The sequence below is a fragment of the Lithobates pipiens genome, unplaced genomic scaffold (assembly GCF_037356315.1).
Source record: "Lithobates pipiens isolate NorthernLeopardFrog02 unplaced genomic scaffold, aLitPip1_a1.2 Scaffold_19, whole genome shotgun sequence".
Lineage (NCBI taxonomy): Eukaryota > Metazoa > Chordata > Amphibia > Anura > Ranidae > Lithobates > Lithobates pipiens.
Window position 1 is genome coordinate 468,243,435 of NW_027507764.1, and position 17,507 is coordinate 468,260,941.

Genomic DNA, 17,507 nt, shown 5'->3' on the forward strand with positions numbered 1-17,507 from the left:
CTAAACAGTTTCTCCAATTTCTAAGGTGGGTTACACACCAAGAAACCATATGATCGTTCCCCAGACAAAATGGTTCACATAATTTTCCTATAGTGTGTATGAGCCTCAACTATGTGGATGTATTGCGGACTCGCTGGGTTAAATAATTTCAGGAATGGATCTGGGGAAGTATGGACATTAAAAGCTCAGAGACCAGTCAGAAGCCCTTGCCTGCATTCTCTTCCAGATCAATGAATCAAAGTACTGAAGTAAGTCAGCATCATTTTCAGAAGTAGAGGTCGGAAATGCCAGCGTTTCTCCCAGGACAAGTTTTTATTAAAATACTGTAAATACCTAAATCTTTTTTTTTGGGGGGGGGGGGGGGGGGCTTCCAAAAAACGTCAGACTGAGGGACAGCAATGTGAGCCAGTCAGGCTTTACTTTATTGAACAGCTCTGCCAATCAAATCCTTTTGTGCAGTTTCTGTGTGTTGGGGAACCCATTTAAATGAATGGGCTGCCCCAACGCAAAGCATAGTAATGTGCATAAAGAAAAATACATTGATGTGCATGCACTGCAGCATGGCACAGATCTACATCTAAGCACATTTGCAGTTTTTTCTCTGTACAAAAGCAGACCCCCTTCTGAATCGCAGGGCCACAAACTAAACAAGCAGCTATGGTGGGCACCTGCATGCTATTAATTTGTGTTTTAAAATGAAGAATCTATAAAAAGGTATCCTTATGGAGAAGATATAAATAATTAAATTCAGTAGAGTAGAATACTACTTTATGATAAAGACTTTATGGAGAGTTTATTTTTTTTCCCTGTAGACCATTTTACTCATATAAATACAGAAATTAGGCTTTCTGGAAAGGCTGAGAAAGTAAAAAAAAAAGTGAAACTTAAAATGCAGAAGTGAAAAGCATGAGAAAATGCCATCAAGAAATGGAACTTGAATTAATGCCAATTACAGAAGCGGGCAATCAAAACTTGCAGCGAGGTAACCAAAAGAACTAAAGTGAATCATGACCACAAGGCACAAAGACCAACTCCGGGCTAAATAAAAAGCTACATTTTGGTCAAAGCTGAGCTTCAGACAAATATATGAGAACAAGAATTCATGCTGTGTATACCTTTATCTTTGCAAACTGTAGTTTAACATACAACTGGCATGACTATGTAAGGCTGACTGTCATCCTCTGTAGCTTTACTTCTCTGTACATTTTTCTGGCCAATTTTTTTACCGATTGTTGATCAAAAAAAACAAAATCTATATTGTAAATAACATTTAACAGTTCATAAGAGACTTTCTGCTGCTCAAACTTGACACTAAATTGGATGAATTCCTTTACTTTTCAAATAATTGTGTTCTTGTTCCCTTCTTTTTTACCGTTCACTTTGTCATTACATCGCCCCATATCAAACTAATCAAGACAAAGAGCAATTCATTTGGCATCTATCTTAATGACCATTCTTCCCACACACCCCTGTAAGGGAACTGTTCCAAGGTAAAGGTGAAAAGCAGAAGTACATTGGACATTGTAGCGAAGTTAGCGATTGTAAAGTCTCATCTTTTTGTTTGTTTTTTAATGACAAACATGTTATACTTGCCTGCTCTGTGTAATGCCCCATACACACGATCAGAAATTTGGCCAGCAAAAGACCAATGAGAGCCTTTGGTTGGAGAATGCAATCGTGTGTATGCTCTATCGGACTTTTGCTGGCCGAATTTTGGCCAGCAAAAGATGGATTGCATGTTCTCAATTTTTCGGTCGGAAAAAGTTCCTATCCGAAAATCCGTTCGTGTGTATGCAATTCCGACATGCAAAAACTCACGCATGCTCAGATTCAACTACAAGACAGAAGCCATTGGCTACTGAACTTCCTTTTTCTAGTCCCGTCGTATGTCGCAGCGTTGTCGACGGTCGGAAATTGGTGTGACCGTGTGTATGCAAGAAAGCTTGAGCGAAATCCTGACGGAATTCTGTCTGGAAAACCAGAGCTTTTTCCAACCAAAATTCAGATCATGTGTACACGGCATAAGACCCCTTTCATGCTGGAGGCATTTTTCAGGCACTTTTGGGCTAAAATATCACATTAAAAACACCTCCCCTGCAGTCCCATTGTGAGAGCCTGAGCACAATGTTTTGCACAGAGTGGCCCTGATCCTTCGCTTCTCGGGTCCCTCTTCTGTGCTCCTGGCACCTCCCTCCTACTGAGTGCCCCCAAAGCAAGCAGCTTGCTATGGGGGCACTTGAGCCGAGCCACAGCTCTGTGTCCATTCAGTCATGGAGCCGCAACCTGCCCTACCCCCTCCCTCATCCGATTAGCTGACTGACATCAGCAGGAGCCAATCGTGCTGTGCTGTGCTGTTGTCTTAGCCAAAGAGGAGGGGAGTCCCTGGCAGCTGAGACACTCCCGCAACTTTGCTGGATAAAGATGGGCTCAGGTAAGTATTAGGGGGGCTGCTGCCTTTTAAAATCCCTTTAATTAAGAGAGTAGAGCTTCAGGTAGCCATTTAGAAAATAAATACGGCATAGTATTTGGTTGCTTTAGTAATTCAGCCAAGCAACGAGACCTGCAGCAGAATTTCTGTTAGGCCTAAATTAAACCTGGGCTTTGCCTTGACATTACCTCCTCTAACAGAAATCTGTTTCTTCTGCCTCTCTGTGCTTGGCTAAATTGGTAAAGAAACCAAGTGCTGGGCCACCTGAATTTCCAGTTTACTGACCAAGTTTGATGATGGGTTTCTGTTCATTTCAAACAGGTTTTGTATTCTCTTACAAGTCTATAGGAATGCAAAACCTGCTTAAAGCAAGCCAAATACAGGTCAGAAGGAGGTCAACTGCACCAGTCAATGAATTCAAAATGATCTCTGAAGTGTCTCCATTGCAAAGCTAGTAAAGAACCCAATTGCCATTGACAAGCAGAACTAGGGGTGTGTGGCATTTTCTTTCCTGCCTCTAAACTCCCCTGCACATTATTCTATGTGTCAATGTACATGTAGGCTTTTAGCAGCATTTAGTTGACGGCGAGTTTAGAGGCAGGAAAAAAAAAAAAATACTGCCAGTACATCTAGGAGCAGCAGAGATCTTGGTAGAAAAAAAAAAAAAAAACGATGGCGTGCTTAAACACTAGGCACTCCAAATCAAACTTGCCATGCTGCTGATCAGACAGATCTGCCTGCCAGTTGCAGTGAAAGGAGCTTGCATCAGTGCACCATTTAGAGGTGTAAGAGCATTACTAAAAGGGAAAAAAAAAAAAAAAAAAAAAAAAAAAAAAAAAAAAAAAAAAGGTCACCGCTCACCAACCCAGTGCATTTATATGTAGATTAAAGTGGCCTCAGCCTGCGCCGCTCCACCCACGCCTCCCAGACATGTTACGTCCAGCTCTGGGGCTTGGTCACAGCGAGTGGGGCAAAACATGTCAGGGGGGGCGTGGCTAGAGCAGTGTCGGGTTGGGGAGCACCCTTTCGTCCCATTGATAAGCACTAGGCAGGTTTAGCACTTCAGCCTTTATTAATTTCAATGGTCAGAAGAAATCAATAATCATAGCTAATGAAATAAAAACGCCCAAACGCTGCTAAACTGGTTGGAAAAAATGCAGCTTAGGTGAATTTTTAATGTAGACTCTTTTTGTCAGGAGCAACACGTTTACAATAAACCAGTGCGCATGGGCCCTAAATCTCACAAGTGTTGCTTCCTCAACTTATAACACTGCACCTAAAATCTCTGCTCCACCTTCACAGTCACTCTGAAGAACACGATTGGTGGGCTCAACAGAATAACGAACAGGATCTTTCTACATAGTTATTCTACAATTCCTATGCAAAGCAGCTACAACAGTTTACAATGCGATATACAACCAGGAAAGCTGGTCTGACGGGTACAGTTCAGTCAACAGCAAGTTTCTAATGGGCACTGCACCTATAGCACCTTCCTTGGTTATTTCTCACGCCAGCACTTATTACGCTTCTTACCTTGCTCTTTGATCTGTCGAATCTGCTTCACAGTTTCCTTCAAGATTGCACATTTGTCGGGTTTAAAATTAAAGTTGTCAATATCGTTAAAATTAGCGAAAATCAGTTCAGCAAGCTCCTCAATGTATCGATTCTCCTGCTCGCGGTTCCGCTTCTCTGTACTCCGCTTAGGGCTGAAAAGGACATTAATAAACATTTAGTTAATAACAATGACAATTGACAACACAGTTATTATTTGTCAATGCTGGCATGATATGTTACACAAAATGTCTCACGTGAGGATTAATACAGAGGGAAGGGGCAGCATGACCACTATTTGGCTAGGAGTTTGACAGTGCCAGTCTCCTCCTTATAAGAGACGTTTTTTTTCCCCCTGAATCATACTTATCTTAGTGGATGCAGCATTCGATGCTTCATCTGTCTCTCGGAACCTCCAATACTTAGAACCGAGCGACTGAATACCATTGATGGCTCAGTTCTCACAGCTCCCTGAACAGAGAGCCGGTGACTGTCAGTCACCGCTGTCTGCTCAGCCCCCACCCTACACTCACTGAAGTGCTGTGCTGTGGAGGGGGCGGGAGTGGCTGGCTCAGGCTCTCAGTGGTTTTCTGAAAGGCTGAGCCGGGTGACGGTCCAGGCATGTGAGTGGATCCCACCTCCATTGACCTGATCTTGCCCGAGCCTGGACCGGCTCTGACTTCAGCCTGTCTATTAAAAAACAGGTCAAAGGAGTGCAACACAAACTGCATTCCTGTGATCCATGGGACTACAGCCAAATGAGCTTTGGCTGTACTTCTTTAACTAGCATCATCAACGATTGGACAAGATAGAACACCTTGTCCCATCACTATTGTATTCCTGCTGGAGGTCCAAATGTCTATAAAAGCATTGGCTGGGAACATACCCAATCACAATCAGCTTGTGCCTACCTTAACCACAAACACCAATAAGAAACCTTTATTTTTATTTTAAAATCTTACTGTTGAAGATTACAGAACAAGCCTGGTTGTTTTGTTTATCCCAACAAATGGTCAAACGTCTTCATAATGCAGACAGAAGCTATGAGCGATGTATCATGTTATAAAAGATATTTGCTGAATGATTAGCTTCAATGACAAGCTACAGGTTTTCAGAATCCCCATTATGCTGTAGTCTGAAAGTCTGGTTCATAAAGAGAAAACCTGCTCAGCTATTTACGATGCTGCGCAAGCACTTAAGCGGTCTTTTTGGCAGTGTAGTATGATTTATATGCTCTTATAGACACAGGTACTGAATTACAAAAGAGGTGTTAAGTGTCTCTGTCACTCATGGAAACTGCTTTTCCAATGCAGGTTAGAAATGAAAAGCAATCTGGTTGGCCATCATGAGCAGCGCCTTCTCTGTTCCCTCAATCTAATCTTAAAAGCATTACTAAACTCCGGATCCGACATTCACTATATCTGATCTGAAAGGCAACTATTTTAGTAAATATAAACTGCTAAATAACCTCTCTCATAAGCAATATATAACAGTCTTATGGCTTCTATCAGTGTCTGTTTAAAGCTTGTAGGAGTTTCTTCCCTGGCTGTCCTATGAGGCTGCAGGACCCTTGACCCTCTGCCTGGACAGTGCCGATTGGCCCCATGCGGATCACATGCACACTCCCAAGAAACAAAAAAAATAAATAAAAATAAAAAAACTCTAGCAACACAACAAACGGAGGGGGTAACAGTTTAACCCCAAAACTCCGTACCATCCGGAGATGGATTAAGGCCTGTGGAAGAAGGGGAGGATCGGAGAAGACAGGATCAAAAAGCCTTTTTACACAGAGGATTAACCCTTTAGGTTTCACAGCGAGTATAACAAGCATGCTTTACTGCATATGCAGACTGATTTTACTGTTGTGGGTTTAGTAAGACTCTGATAAGAAATCTTTTTATGATTAGACAAAGTTGTAGTCCTCAATGTCACCAAACATAAAATCACAGGCTTGTTTACACTTAAAATGAAAGCGAGGGCATAGTATTTTTAAGATATAAAATGTAAAAGATCAGCTTATTGTAAAAAAAATAACAAAAACAAAAAACATACAAAAACAAATCAAAGCTTGGCCTTAAAGAATCTCTCCCCGCACCCACTTGACACTATATAAGCCATATAGTCCTCCATACCCAGAAGCACCCAGTATTTTCTGGAGAAGCCAAACGGAGTGCTGGGAGAATGAAGGGAAGGTATGTGGTGTTGGTGGGGCCACCATAATAATTATTATGGAAAACTGCAGCGCATGAAGTGTGACAAGTTTTCTTCCATAAAGATTAACATTTTTGACATGAAATGCACATTGACTAACTGCTGAGAGATTTAAAAAAAAAAGTTCCCTGCAAGACAATGGCATAGTGTGCATGGCATACTCGCACATCATAGAACAAAGCCCTCCAGTTGCGTGCTGTCACCGCTGACAGGGCTTCCATCTTCACCCGGTCTTCCTTCCAGGTTTGCAGGCTCTGACAGCTTGAATGGCTGAACCGCAATGTCGTCACTCCTGGGCATGCGGAGGAGTCACAGCGCTCTCAAGGAACATCAGAGCCATTTCTTCAGAGCGCACCGTTCAGGAGGTATTTACTTGTGAATGAGGCGGTGATGTCACCGGAGCATGCGCTCTGAAGAAATGTCTGTGTCGTTCCTTCAGAGCCTTGTGCCCTGAACAGTGGCTCTTGCGCGCCATCACGGTTTGTCCAATCCAAGGATCTGGAGCTCGCCAACCCCCGAAGGAAGACCGGTGAAGATGGAAGCCCTGTCAGTGGCGACAGTGTGCTTTTTTTTAAAGGCAAGTTTCCCATAATGTGATAGTATGCATACTAGCACATTATGACATTGCTTTGCAGGAGGAATTTTTATTTTATTTTTTTACTTCTTCACAGCATTTACTACCATTTTAAAGCAGTAATTTTAACCCCAAAAGCAAACATTATGTGCAGATTACCAATTCTTAAACATGATGACTGCATTTGTTTACTTTTTTAGGGTTTTTTTTTTCCTGCTATTTTCATCTGGTGATCCAGCCAGTAAGTCTGTTTTTCAACAGAAAAGCTCACGTGTAGTTATAGAAGACAGACCATTTAACACAGACAGAGGTGCTTAAAATGATCAACTGCTATTTAGTTATGTACACACTTTATCCCAAAAATAAACAAAAAAAAAAAAAGTTTTACTGCAACTAATTATAAAGTATTACCTGGAGTTCAGCTTTAATTTGTTACAGTTTTTCAAACTGCTAGTACAGAGGTAGGCGACCATTTTTTTATTTTATTTTTTAAAAGAAACCTTCATACCTGAGATCACCCAGGGTCCCAAGAGTTCTCCCGAGACCCCCCCCCCCTCCCCCATTAAATCAGCTCCCCAGTTTACATCACCAGAGTCCCCACTTACATTGGGGTCCTCAACGCCCCCCCCATGGGGTCCCCAAACCACCTCATTAAATCAGGGTCCTCCCCAGAGTTGCTTGCATCAGGTTCCCCAGTGTCCCCCTAAAAACTCCATCATACTACAGCCCCATACACTATCAGATTTTCTGCTGTTTGTTTCCTTCAGATTTACCAAAACCATAAAATATGAGGTAAAACCTTAGGAGTTTCAATGTGTATGCAATCAGGCAGGCCCTTGTACTACATGGTTTTGGTAAATTTGAAGGGAAAAAAAAAAAAATCTGCAGAAAATCTGATGGTGTATGGGGCTTTAGACCATGTACTGCATGCAACCATAACCCCCCATAATCTCACTCATCAGAGCATAATGCTACCAAGCATATCCTACCTTCTATCCAACCCAGCAGTATCTCAAATGCCCCATACTCCACCACCCATAATAACCACATAATCCTGACCATGTCCAAACCACCCCTACATGCGTGCACACACATACTCACATCCAATCACCAATGCAAAAACATGCACATAACCCCATCCGTGACAATCTGCACTATCACACACAGCAACCACAATACCCACACCACCATCCATGCCGACACATCTGCACGTGCATACACACCCACCCATGCACACACCACAACCACATATACACCAACACATCAAACACGCACTTGCGCGCGCGCGCACGCACACACACACACACACACACACACACATTCCTGTACATGCATACACATACAGACACACCGCAACATATTTGCCCACACGTCAGCCACCAAACTTGCAAAGTCACAACACCCCAATCATGAAACAATACAGTGCCAGACCACCTGCATTAATAGCCTCTTAGCCACATACCCAAAACCAACAGACACCAAGAGCAAACAAACCAAACCCCATGGACCCAGACTAAAGAGGCAATAAAAAAATAAAAAAGCAAAAAGCCAAGGCAGTAAGTACCCAATACAAAAAAAGACAGCAGACAAAATGCTTACACACACACCAGCCACTGGAGAGGGCAGTCACCCCTCACTTAGTGTGTTCCAGCTTCCAAGTGCCATAGGACTGCAGCCATTACCTCTCCCTTATAGTAGTTGTGACGATAATATGGCTTCTTGGGTAGAGCTACGCAGTTTAAGAAAAAAAAAAAGTGACAAAGGGTGCAGGGACAGGTTCCCTTGCCTGCTGTCACAGAACAGGGAGCCCTGGAGGTGGGTGTAAAGGAGCAGGTTACATCCCTTAAAAAGGATAAGTTCACTTTTCGTAACATGTTACATTCATATTCAGGGTGTAACATATTATGAACATACTGGCCCCTACATCCCCCCTCCCCGAACCCCTAATGTGACAGCTAGCGGGGGATCTTCTCCAGCTGCTAGCTGTCACAATTTAAAAAACCTCTGAATGGAAAACTACAAGTCCCGACAGCCCTTGCGGCTGTCGGCTTGTAGTTTTCAATTAACCAACATGGCACTGTGGTAGTTCATTGAGTCTTCCTGTTAGATTGTATCTGCATGGCTGTACGATACATGGGCACACAGATACACTGGCAGGTATGCAGGAGACCTGCATGGCACCAGCTGGTGCAATGCTACAGGCTCCAGAAACAAAAAGGCGAAATTCCAGTGGGAGCTCCATCTACTAATCCACAATGGAAGACGATGTAACATCAAAAATTACATTAAGGTAAATCCCAAAACAAACCAAAAGTGCGTGGCTACCGAAAAATCATATTACTATACTTCTCACACAATTACATTTATGAAATGATGACAACAGCTACACCAAAGGCTGTTATCACATTAGACGATTAAAACAAAAAGAAAACAACTATGGATGGAACCAAGCCTGCGGACATGCGAGAGGCTTGTCTAATCCTGCACTGGAGGAACACACATTTGTGGTGCAGCGATGTTTAATATAGAGCTCTCACTTGATGCTAGAATTTATTCTTCATCAAAGAAGAAATCACTGCTATTTTTGCTGAACATAAGGCCCTTGCTCCGTTTTGGCTCCAGATGTGGGATTTGTACAGACCATTGCCTTTAACACATTATGCTAGCAGAAGAACACAATTTCCATGGGGAACGAGACAACGCGCCAAAAAATTAACAAAAAAAAGCTTCTGGAAACCACACCATTCGTCAAGACTGTGCCGGTACAATGGCTGATATACGGCTGCTAACCTCCAGACATCTCCAAACTTTCTGTAACTTATAGAAGAGAATTTATCTCAAACTATCAGATTTTACAGGGGAATTTCCAAATCCACCGAGATCGACAACTGATCATAGGAGAAAACGTCTGTCCTCTCCTTTCTGTGACCTACGGCAGAAAAGGCAGCCTGGAACCTTACCGACGCGTGTGAAGCCAAACGGCGATTCCAGGTTTGAATCGCTGTGGTCTGACTTGTGTCGGAAACTGTTCTACAGCAACTTGGGACAATTAGGAGAGCAAGTTTTATGGATATAGTTAAAGTATCATCACTACTTGCATCCTAAAATTCACCCTTTGTACATGGATGATGTCTGCTTGGGATTAACCCCTTTCACACTACTAGCGCATTGGTAAAGCGCTACTTTTAACCCTGCTAGCAGCTGGGGAAAGGGTTAAAATTTTGCGAAAGCAAAGTGGTACTTTGGAAGCGCTGTCCATTGATTTCAATGGCGGGTCGATGAAGGGGTGGTGTATACACTGCTCCTTCACCGCCCCAAAGATGCTGCTTGGCTTTTTTTTTTTGGTCCTGCAAGCACCCCGCCCCAGTGTGAACGCACTCATGCTTTCATGCTGGGGAGGCTTGAGAGGCGTTTTTCAGGCACTTTACAGGCGCTATTTTTAGCCCTAAAGTGCCTGAAAAGCATCTCAGTGTGAAAAAGGGTCTTATTAAGGCTGCATTCGCACCTGGGCGCTTGAATCGTGGGCACCACGATTCTGCCCGCGATTTTAAAACGCTCTGCTAAAATGACAAAACCAACAATGCACCTAAAAATGTGGTGCAGTTTTGAGGTGATAAATCACACTGCAATCGCGCCAAGCCGCACTGTGTGCAAAGCTCATCACCTGAAGGAAGCGTCTCATCTTTTTTGGGCAACAAGCTTCACCACGATTGTGCAGAACCACACCGCGTTTTTAGGTGCCGTTAACACCTGGCTGCATTGACAACTGAGCACAGCGACTTTCAGACCTTTTTATTTGAAAGTTTTTGGAAGCTTATTAAAAGCATTTTACAGATTTTAGGCGTTTTGTTTAGCGTATAGAAAGCACTAAGTGAAAGAGAGGTGGAAGAGAGCTGCTGTTTAAAGAGAAAATAAATGCACTTTTTTTTTTTTTTTTAAATGCAACCTGCAAGGCAAAGGCATAATGAGCTAGTATGCATAGCATACTAGCTCATTATGAATAACTTACCTGAGAACGAAGCCCCCGAAACGGTCCTCCTCCTTTATCTTCACCGCTGCCATGTATCCCGGAGTGACTTCCGGGTCTCGTGGCTCCGGCGAATCACAGCATGCGCACGGAAGCAGACATGAGCGGCATATCGCCGTGATCTGCGGCGTGCTCAGTGTGCGTTGCTGTCTACGGCACATGCGCCATAGACAGCGGTGCCTGTCTTTTTGTAAATATCTCCTAAACCGTGTAGGTTTAGGAGATATTTCTTGGACCTACAGGTAAGCCTTAATCTAGGCTTACCTGTAGGTCAAAGTGGTTTGTAAGGGTTTACAATCAATTTAAAGCAGAACACATGCAACAACACGCTTGTAAAGAGCTGTTGCATTCAGGTGTTCCCATTGAAGTCTATGGGGCCCAATATGCCAAAAAGAATGTGAACAGGGGCTTGAAATTAAAGGGATTTGGCTTGTTCAGCGGTTTAGCCCCTGTTCACATGTACTTTTGGCGACTTCGGGGGGGCGAGTTCAATAGACATCTGTGCATGAACCCGCACAGATGTCTTTCAAATCGCCCCCAAACTCACACTGAAATGCAGGTTTGAAATCGTGCGAGTTCAGACGAATTTGCACGCTTTCAAACCTGTATTCACATACATAGTGTGCCTGCGTTAACACCATTGCTATTTATTATGCGTTTTCACAGTTCCAAATTGCATTACAAGTCACACCCCATTTTCAGTAATGGAACCGTTCAAATTGCAGCGACTCGTGTCGCAGTGAGTATGAAAAAGGTTCCTGCACTACTTTTTGCTGATTTCACTGTGACTTGCATAGACTTAAACACAGTCTCAATGAAAATCAGAGGTGCAAATTGCACTGATCTGTGGCTTTGAAATCGCGCTCAAGTAGCGCAATTTTAAGGCCACACCAGCGTAACCCAGGGCTAAATCTCAGTAGCATAGTCCTCCACCCCTTTGCAAGGGTTAACGGCCCACTTTACTTTAGGGAATGATGATCAGGTGCTGTAACACGGGTCCGGTTACCTGCCTGACCAGTCCCCAATCTCAGGCAAAATCCCATACAATGCAAGACCAGCAGTCCTACAATGAGATCATTACGTGAGATCACCAAGGGCCCACCCACAACATTGGACAGCATTGGTTTCCAGGGGAGCAAGGAATAAGGCAAGTATATTGGCTTATTCATTACCCCCAAGGCAAAACAGGCAGCTCATACACCGAGGACAACTCACTGCAAGAGTAAAGTTACTCCCCAGAAATCTGCTTTTATTACCAAGCTCTTATCCTGCTAGTTTACTTACTTTCCCAAGGTCTCTGAATGCAAGATTGTGAAGATGCAAATGCTGTTGTGTTCCTGTTCTTTTAATAATGTGTGTGGGAAGAACAAACCCTTCATTCAGCTTTTCACTATTGTTTATAACCCCACTGGAAAGTGCTCCTCATTTCCAGTTCAATGACAACACTCTACAAGGGGTACAAAGCAATGCAAACCTGCCACATTCTACATTCCTCAGAAAAATTAAGTTGGAGTTCTACCTTAAACTGTGGATCATGCGGATGCGGATCATGCATGCGCAGTGGGGAGCTGGCTGTGAAGCCACAGGGAGTCATAGCCCGCTTCCACCAGTAAACATGGCAACGCCGGGAAATCAAAGATCTGCAAAGAACGGGCCCGGGAGAGAACAGCGCTGGATCCCTGGACTAGTAAGGGTCTCTTTATTAACAGTATCTGTAGCCGCTGACTTTTAATTTTTGAAAAGGTGACTAAAGAATGCCTTTAACATGGCTGGGTGTGCATTTTGTATAGGCATACAGAACCTTTTTTTTTTTTTTTTTAAAGCCCAACTCTACCTTTTTAAATTCCTGGGTAACTCAGGAATAAATATGTCTGTCAGCTGTTTGTTGTAGTCTGTCGCATTGAAAATGAAATCTGCACAGCAGAGGCGACTGCAACAAAAATGTGACTACGCCGATAGCTTGTTGTGGAATTTCCTTGTAGATTACTGGCTTTTAAGTAGATGCGATCAGGGCCCGATCTCTCCTCTGTGCAGAGACGCCTGGTATCTCCGTAAAGAGGATCTGTCATCTGTACTATGACATCACACAGGGGGACTTGGGATAGCAATACAATCAAGTAAGAAAAAAAAAAAAAAGAAAAAAAGAATGGATTGGAAGAATAATAAAATCTAACAAAATACATTTAAAACTATTTTTAAGAACCTCTGCCCCACTGAACTTGCACACACATTAGGTATATGCGCACATCAGAAAATAATTCTAGGATCATTTAAAGTGGCTGTAAACCCTTATATATACCCAGTGAGGCAACTGTCCTCAGATACACAGAGATTAAACAAATCCCCCCTATAACGTTGTACCCATTTATCTGCAGCCCTTTCTTCTCTAAATCCGTTCAAAGTGATGAATTTTAAAGCTTGTCTGAGAGTTCAGAAAAAAGGGGGTGCAGAGGTTAGGATACACAGAGCTCAGCGAGGAGACCTCTGTAGAGCTGAGGTAGTAACTCTGCTAGAGGTCCCTTCACCGTCATCATTTTTCTCTTGATATCAGGAAAACTGGTCAGAAATGATCCATGCCGATAGAGGAACAAAGCAGAAGACAAAGTGACACTAAAGCCTCGTACACGCCAGTGTTTTTTTTTTTTTTTTCGTTCAACCCAGCAGGTCATACAAGAAAAACAAAAAATAAATAAAACACCTGATAGCTCTGAAGGAGCCGCTGTACTAACTATCCAACATTAGTACAGTGATCTCCCCTGATGGGCTATTGTGTTCTGACATGGGGACACCCACCCCCCGCCAGAACACTCTGGTCAGCCCTCTGATCAGGAACAGATTGGCAGACTTTTTTCAGTCATGCCCCTTCGACAGAAGCAGGACTGCAGAACACACGGGCCAAATGTCAGACTGTTTCTACTGAACCGGCCAATGCAGCCTGACAGTTGGCCCGTGTGTACTGGGCTTTAGTGCCCTTAATTGAGACGATGCATAGAAAAAGTATTTGTACCCCTTGAAATTTTCCACATTTTGTCATGTTACAACCAAACACATAAATATATTTAATTGGGATTTTATGTGATAGAGCAACAAAGTGGCACATAGTTGTGAAGTGGAGGGAAAATTATAAATGGTTTTCAAATTTTTTTACAGATACATTTCTAAAAAGTCTGGTGTGCATTTGTATTCAGCCCCCCTTTATTCTAATAACCCCCCCCCCCCAAACTAAAATCTAGTGGACCCAATTGCCTTCAGAAGTCACCTAATTAACAAATCGAGTGCACCTGTGTGTAATTTAATCTCAGTATAAATACAGCTGTTCTGTAGAGCCCTCAGAGGTTTGTTAGAGAATCTTAGTGAACAAACAGCATTATGGAGGCCAAGGAACACACCAGACAGGTCAGGGATAAAGTTATGGAGAAGTTTAAAGTAGGGTTAGGTGATTAAAAAAAAAATATCCCAAGCTTTAAACATCTCATCCTTAAACATCTTGGAGCACTGTTCAAATGCATCATCCGAAAATGGAAAGACATGGCCGTCCACCTAAACTGACAGGCCGGACAAGGAGAGCATTAATCAGAGAAGCAGCCAAGAGGCCCATGGTAACGCTGGAGGAGCTGCAGAGATCCACAGCTCAGGTGGGAGAATCTGTCCACAGAACAACTATAAGACCCCTTTCACACTGGGGCGGTGCAGGTTTTAGCGTAGCTTTACTGCCGTTATAGCAGCACCTTGGCACCACTAGCGGGGCGCTTTTAAATGCCCAGAAAGGGTTAAAAGCGCCACCTTATCGCTGTGTTCAAAGTGCTTTTAAGGTGGCACCCATTCGTTTCAATGGGTAGGGGCGATGTAGGAGCAGTGTATAATGAATACTTTTTCAAGGCACTGTACACATTATAGAGGGATATGCTTTGTTCATATTCCGGGTCTGAGGTTTATAACCACTTTAAGGTTAACTCTCATTTGATAGACTGTACAGGTTTTAAAGCATTGCCCATGTTAAAGTTGGTCTGCCATAGTATGTTGCTGTTCCTCAAGCAATTTTAAGGCTTGACATATTTGACATCTATTTATTCAACACAATCTCATCTTTTTGCTAACATTTTTTAATGAAAATATAGGTATGATACACAGTTGTGCAAACATCCTGAGAAGAAAAAATTGCAACCACCATCTTTTTATTCTACAAGTTCTCTACTTTCAGAAAATATGTAATGTTTTGGGGGTTATAAGTATTCTTCAGGTCAAAAATACATATTTTAGGCATGCAAAGAAAAAACATGACGCAGCGGAAAAAGGGTTAAGTTGCAAAAATCCAGTAAGTTTACTTTTGATGTATTATTACGATACTTCTTACTCCCATATATAACAAGATCCCAGCAACTCTAGCTGCCAAATGAATGCGTCATTTACCTTGTAATCATTAGCTTAATGACTAAGAGGGCAAGGCCAACGCTGTAACTCTGTTTTATTAAAGGTACCTTATAGGGCTACAGAAGCAAGCAGAGCAGCATCCCTGCCATAACACCCATAGAGAATTAACAAGCTTTAATAAAGATCCCGTCACAAAAAGCCGAGGTCAAGTCAGCTAATATTAGAAGCACACAAACACATTACCAATACCCGGTGATGCAAAATTAGGCTATAAACCACAGAATAGGATGGACCCATAGTTTTCTAGCCAATCAACTAAAACATGGTACTAGGTTACCCTAGAGCAGTGATGGTGAACCTTGGCACCCCAGATCTTTTGGAACTACATTTCCCATGATGCTCAGCTACACTGCAGAGTGCATGTGCATCATGGGAAATGTAGTTCCAAAACATCTGGGGTGCCAAGGTTCGCCATCACTGCCCTAGAGCCTCCAAACTGCGGCCCGGGGCCAGACCTGGCACTTTACATGGCCCTTGGGGAACTATTCTGCCAACACCCATGATGGAGCACCATTCTTCTCATTGACAAACAACGGGGCACTATTCCCCCTCATTAAAACCAATGAAGGGGCATTCATGCTGGGGCATTTTCTAATTCTGGCCACGGTCCGGTCTCCCTAAAGCCTGAAGGACAGTAAAATGGCCCTTTGCTTAGAAAGTTTGGAGACCGCTGCCCTACAGTACGTCTGGTATAACTTTTCTAGCTATGCTATCTTGGGATTCCATATTTTCAGAATTCCATATTATAGACAAATCTTAGCTTTAGTGGCTACCTGTATGTTAACTGTTACACAAGGTACAAAACTAAATGATCAAGACAGGTTAGAAAAAGAGCAGCTATTTCCCCAGGAACAATGGGCAGGGAGGGATATGTCTATACTCATACGAGAGACTATTTGAATTGACCAATGTGCATCAGACCCATGCCTGTCATTCTTAATGAGACGTTTGTCCATCCCAATAATCACGTATGTTTACATCAAAATACTAGGACAAGAAAAATAATTTCATTATAGGGATCGTTAAGAGATATAGCATAAAAGAGGCAGCAACGCTAAATGAGCAGCAGGGCTAATTTCTTTTAGTCATGTGAGCAATTCTGCTTTCCTTGCATGGGCTTAATGGCAGCGTGTAAGATAATAAGATACTGTGAGCGGATTACCACTCTAACGCCACATGCTGGATTTCGGCGCTAAAACAATGTTTCTAGTATTCAACCCTAAACAAAATATGTATCTGAATCACACAAGACAGTCACAAGATTGTGTTATTCAGAGGGCCTGGTCCCTTCCTCCCATACCCCTCCTGCAATGAAATATACATATTTCATGGCTTAGCAGGAATTAGCACGCATCACACTCCCGGCTGCCATGTTTGCATCTCCCTGAATACAGCCATAGATGTTTTGACACTCCTACATTGATAAAAAGGAACAAAAAACTGTGGCAAAGAATAATAGACTAAACTATAAGAACATTATAAAAAGTCATGATCCCAAAGGATTTAACCACTTGCTGGCTGGCAGTCACCTCTTTTGCAGCACAGTGAGGTCACAGTGATACAGGGTGCAGTGGTAAAAGGGTCAATTTGCAGAAAAGCATGAAATCAAACACGCTTGTTCTGTTTGGTCCCCGTGCATTACAGCAGTCCAGTATAAATGGAACTATGGTAAAGCTACAAAAATCCTTAAAGGAGAAGTGCAGCCAAATGTCGTTTGTGCAGTTCGTTTTGTACTCCTGTGACCCGTTTTGAGCAGATTGGGGGGCTGAAGTCCGCTCTCAAAAGTCAGTCCAGGCACCACGTCATCGCGACAATGGGAGTCGGGATCCACCAGGTGCCCTGACCAACAACCCAGTGTCTGAAAACCAAATTAAGTCACAAAAACTGTTCCAAGTCGGATTAAAGAGTAATTAGCGTATATCCAAGGTTTATAAAGTGGAGTACCAAAAAAAAAAAAAAAAAATTTAAAATAAAAAGAAGAAGAAGAAGAAGAGAAGTCAGCTTTGAACGGAACCTCCAGATTAACCTGTACACAAGTGAAATGCATGTAAGATTTGCTGTATTAAAAAGAGCACCAGCTTCATACCTCACCTCCATGCTGCAGCTGACCCACATCTGCCCTAGGACTGAGAACAGAGCGATCACACGACCGCTGAGCACTCAAATCTCCTGTCTGCTCCGAGCAGAGAGCAGCGACCATCAGTCATCTTCCCCCTCCCCAGCCTGAGTGCTTGAGGAGCAGAGCGGAGAGCAGCGACAGTCATTGTGCTCCCACTGGAGGGGAG

At 43.0% G+C, this 17,507-nt stretch overlaps 1 protein-coding gene across 4 annotated transcripts in view; it reads right to left on the reverse strand.

Annotated features, from left to right (window-relative positions):
* Positions 1-17,507, reverse strand: part of NCOA2 (nuclear receptor coactivator 2) — a 347,064-nt gene that overhangs the window by 103,066 nt on the left and 226,491 nt on the right. For all 4 annotated transcript variants that reach the window (XM_077492850.1, XM_077492851.1, XM_077492852.1 and 1 more), the window contains one exon: positions 3,962-4,134. In XM_077492850.1, coding sequence (XP_077348976.1) covers positions 3,962-4,134 — 173 coding nt within the window. The remainder of the gene's footprint in view (positions 1-3,961; positions 4,135-17,507) is intronic.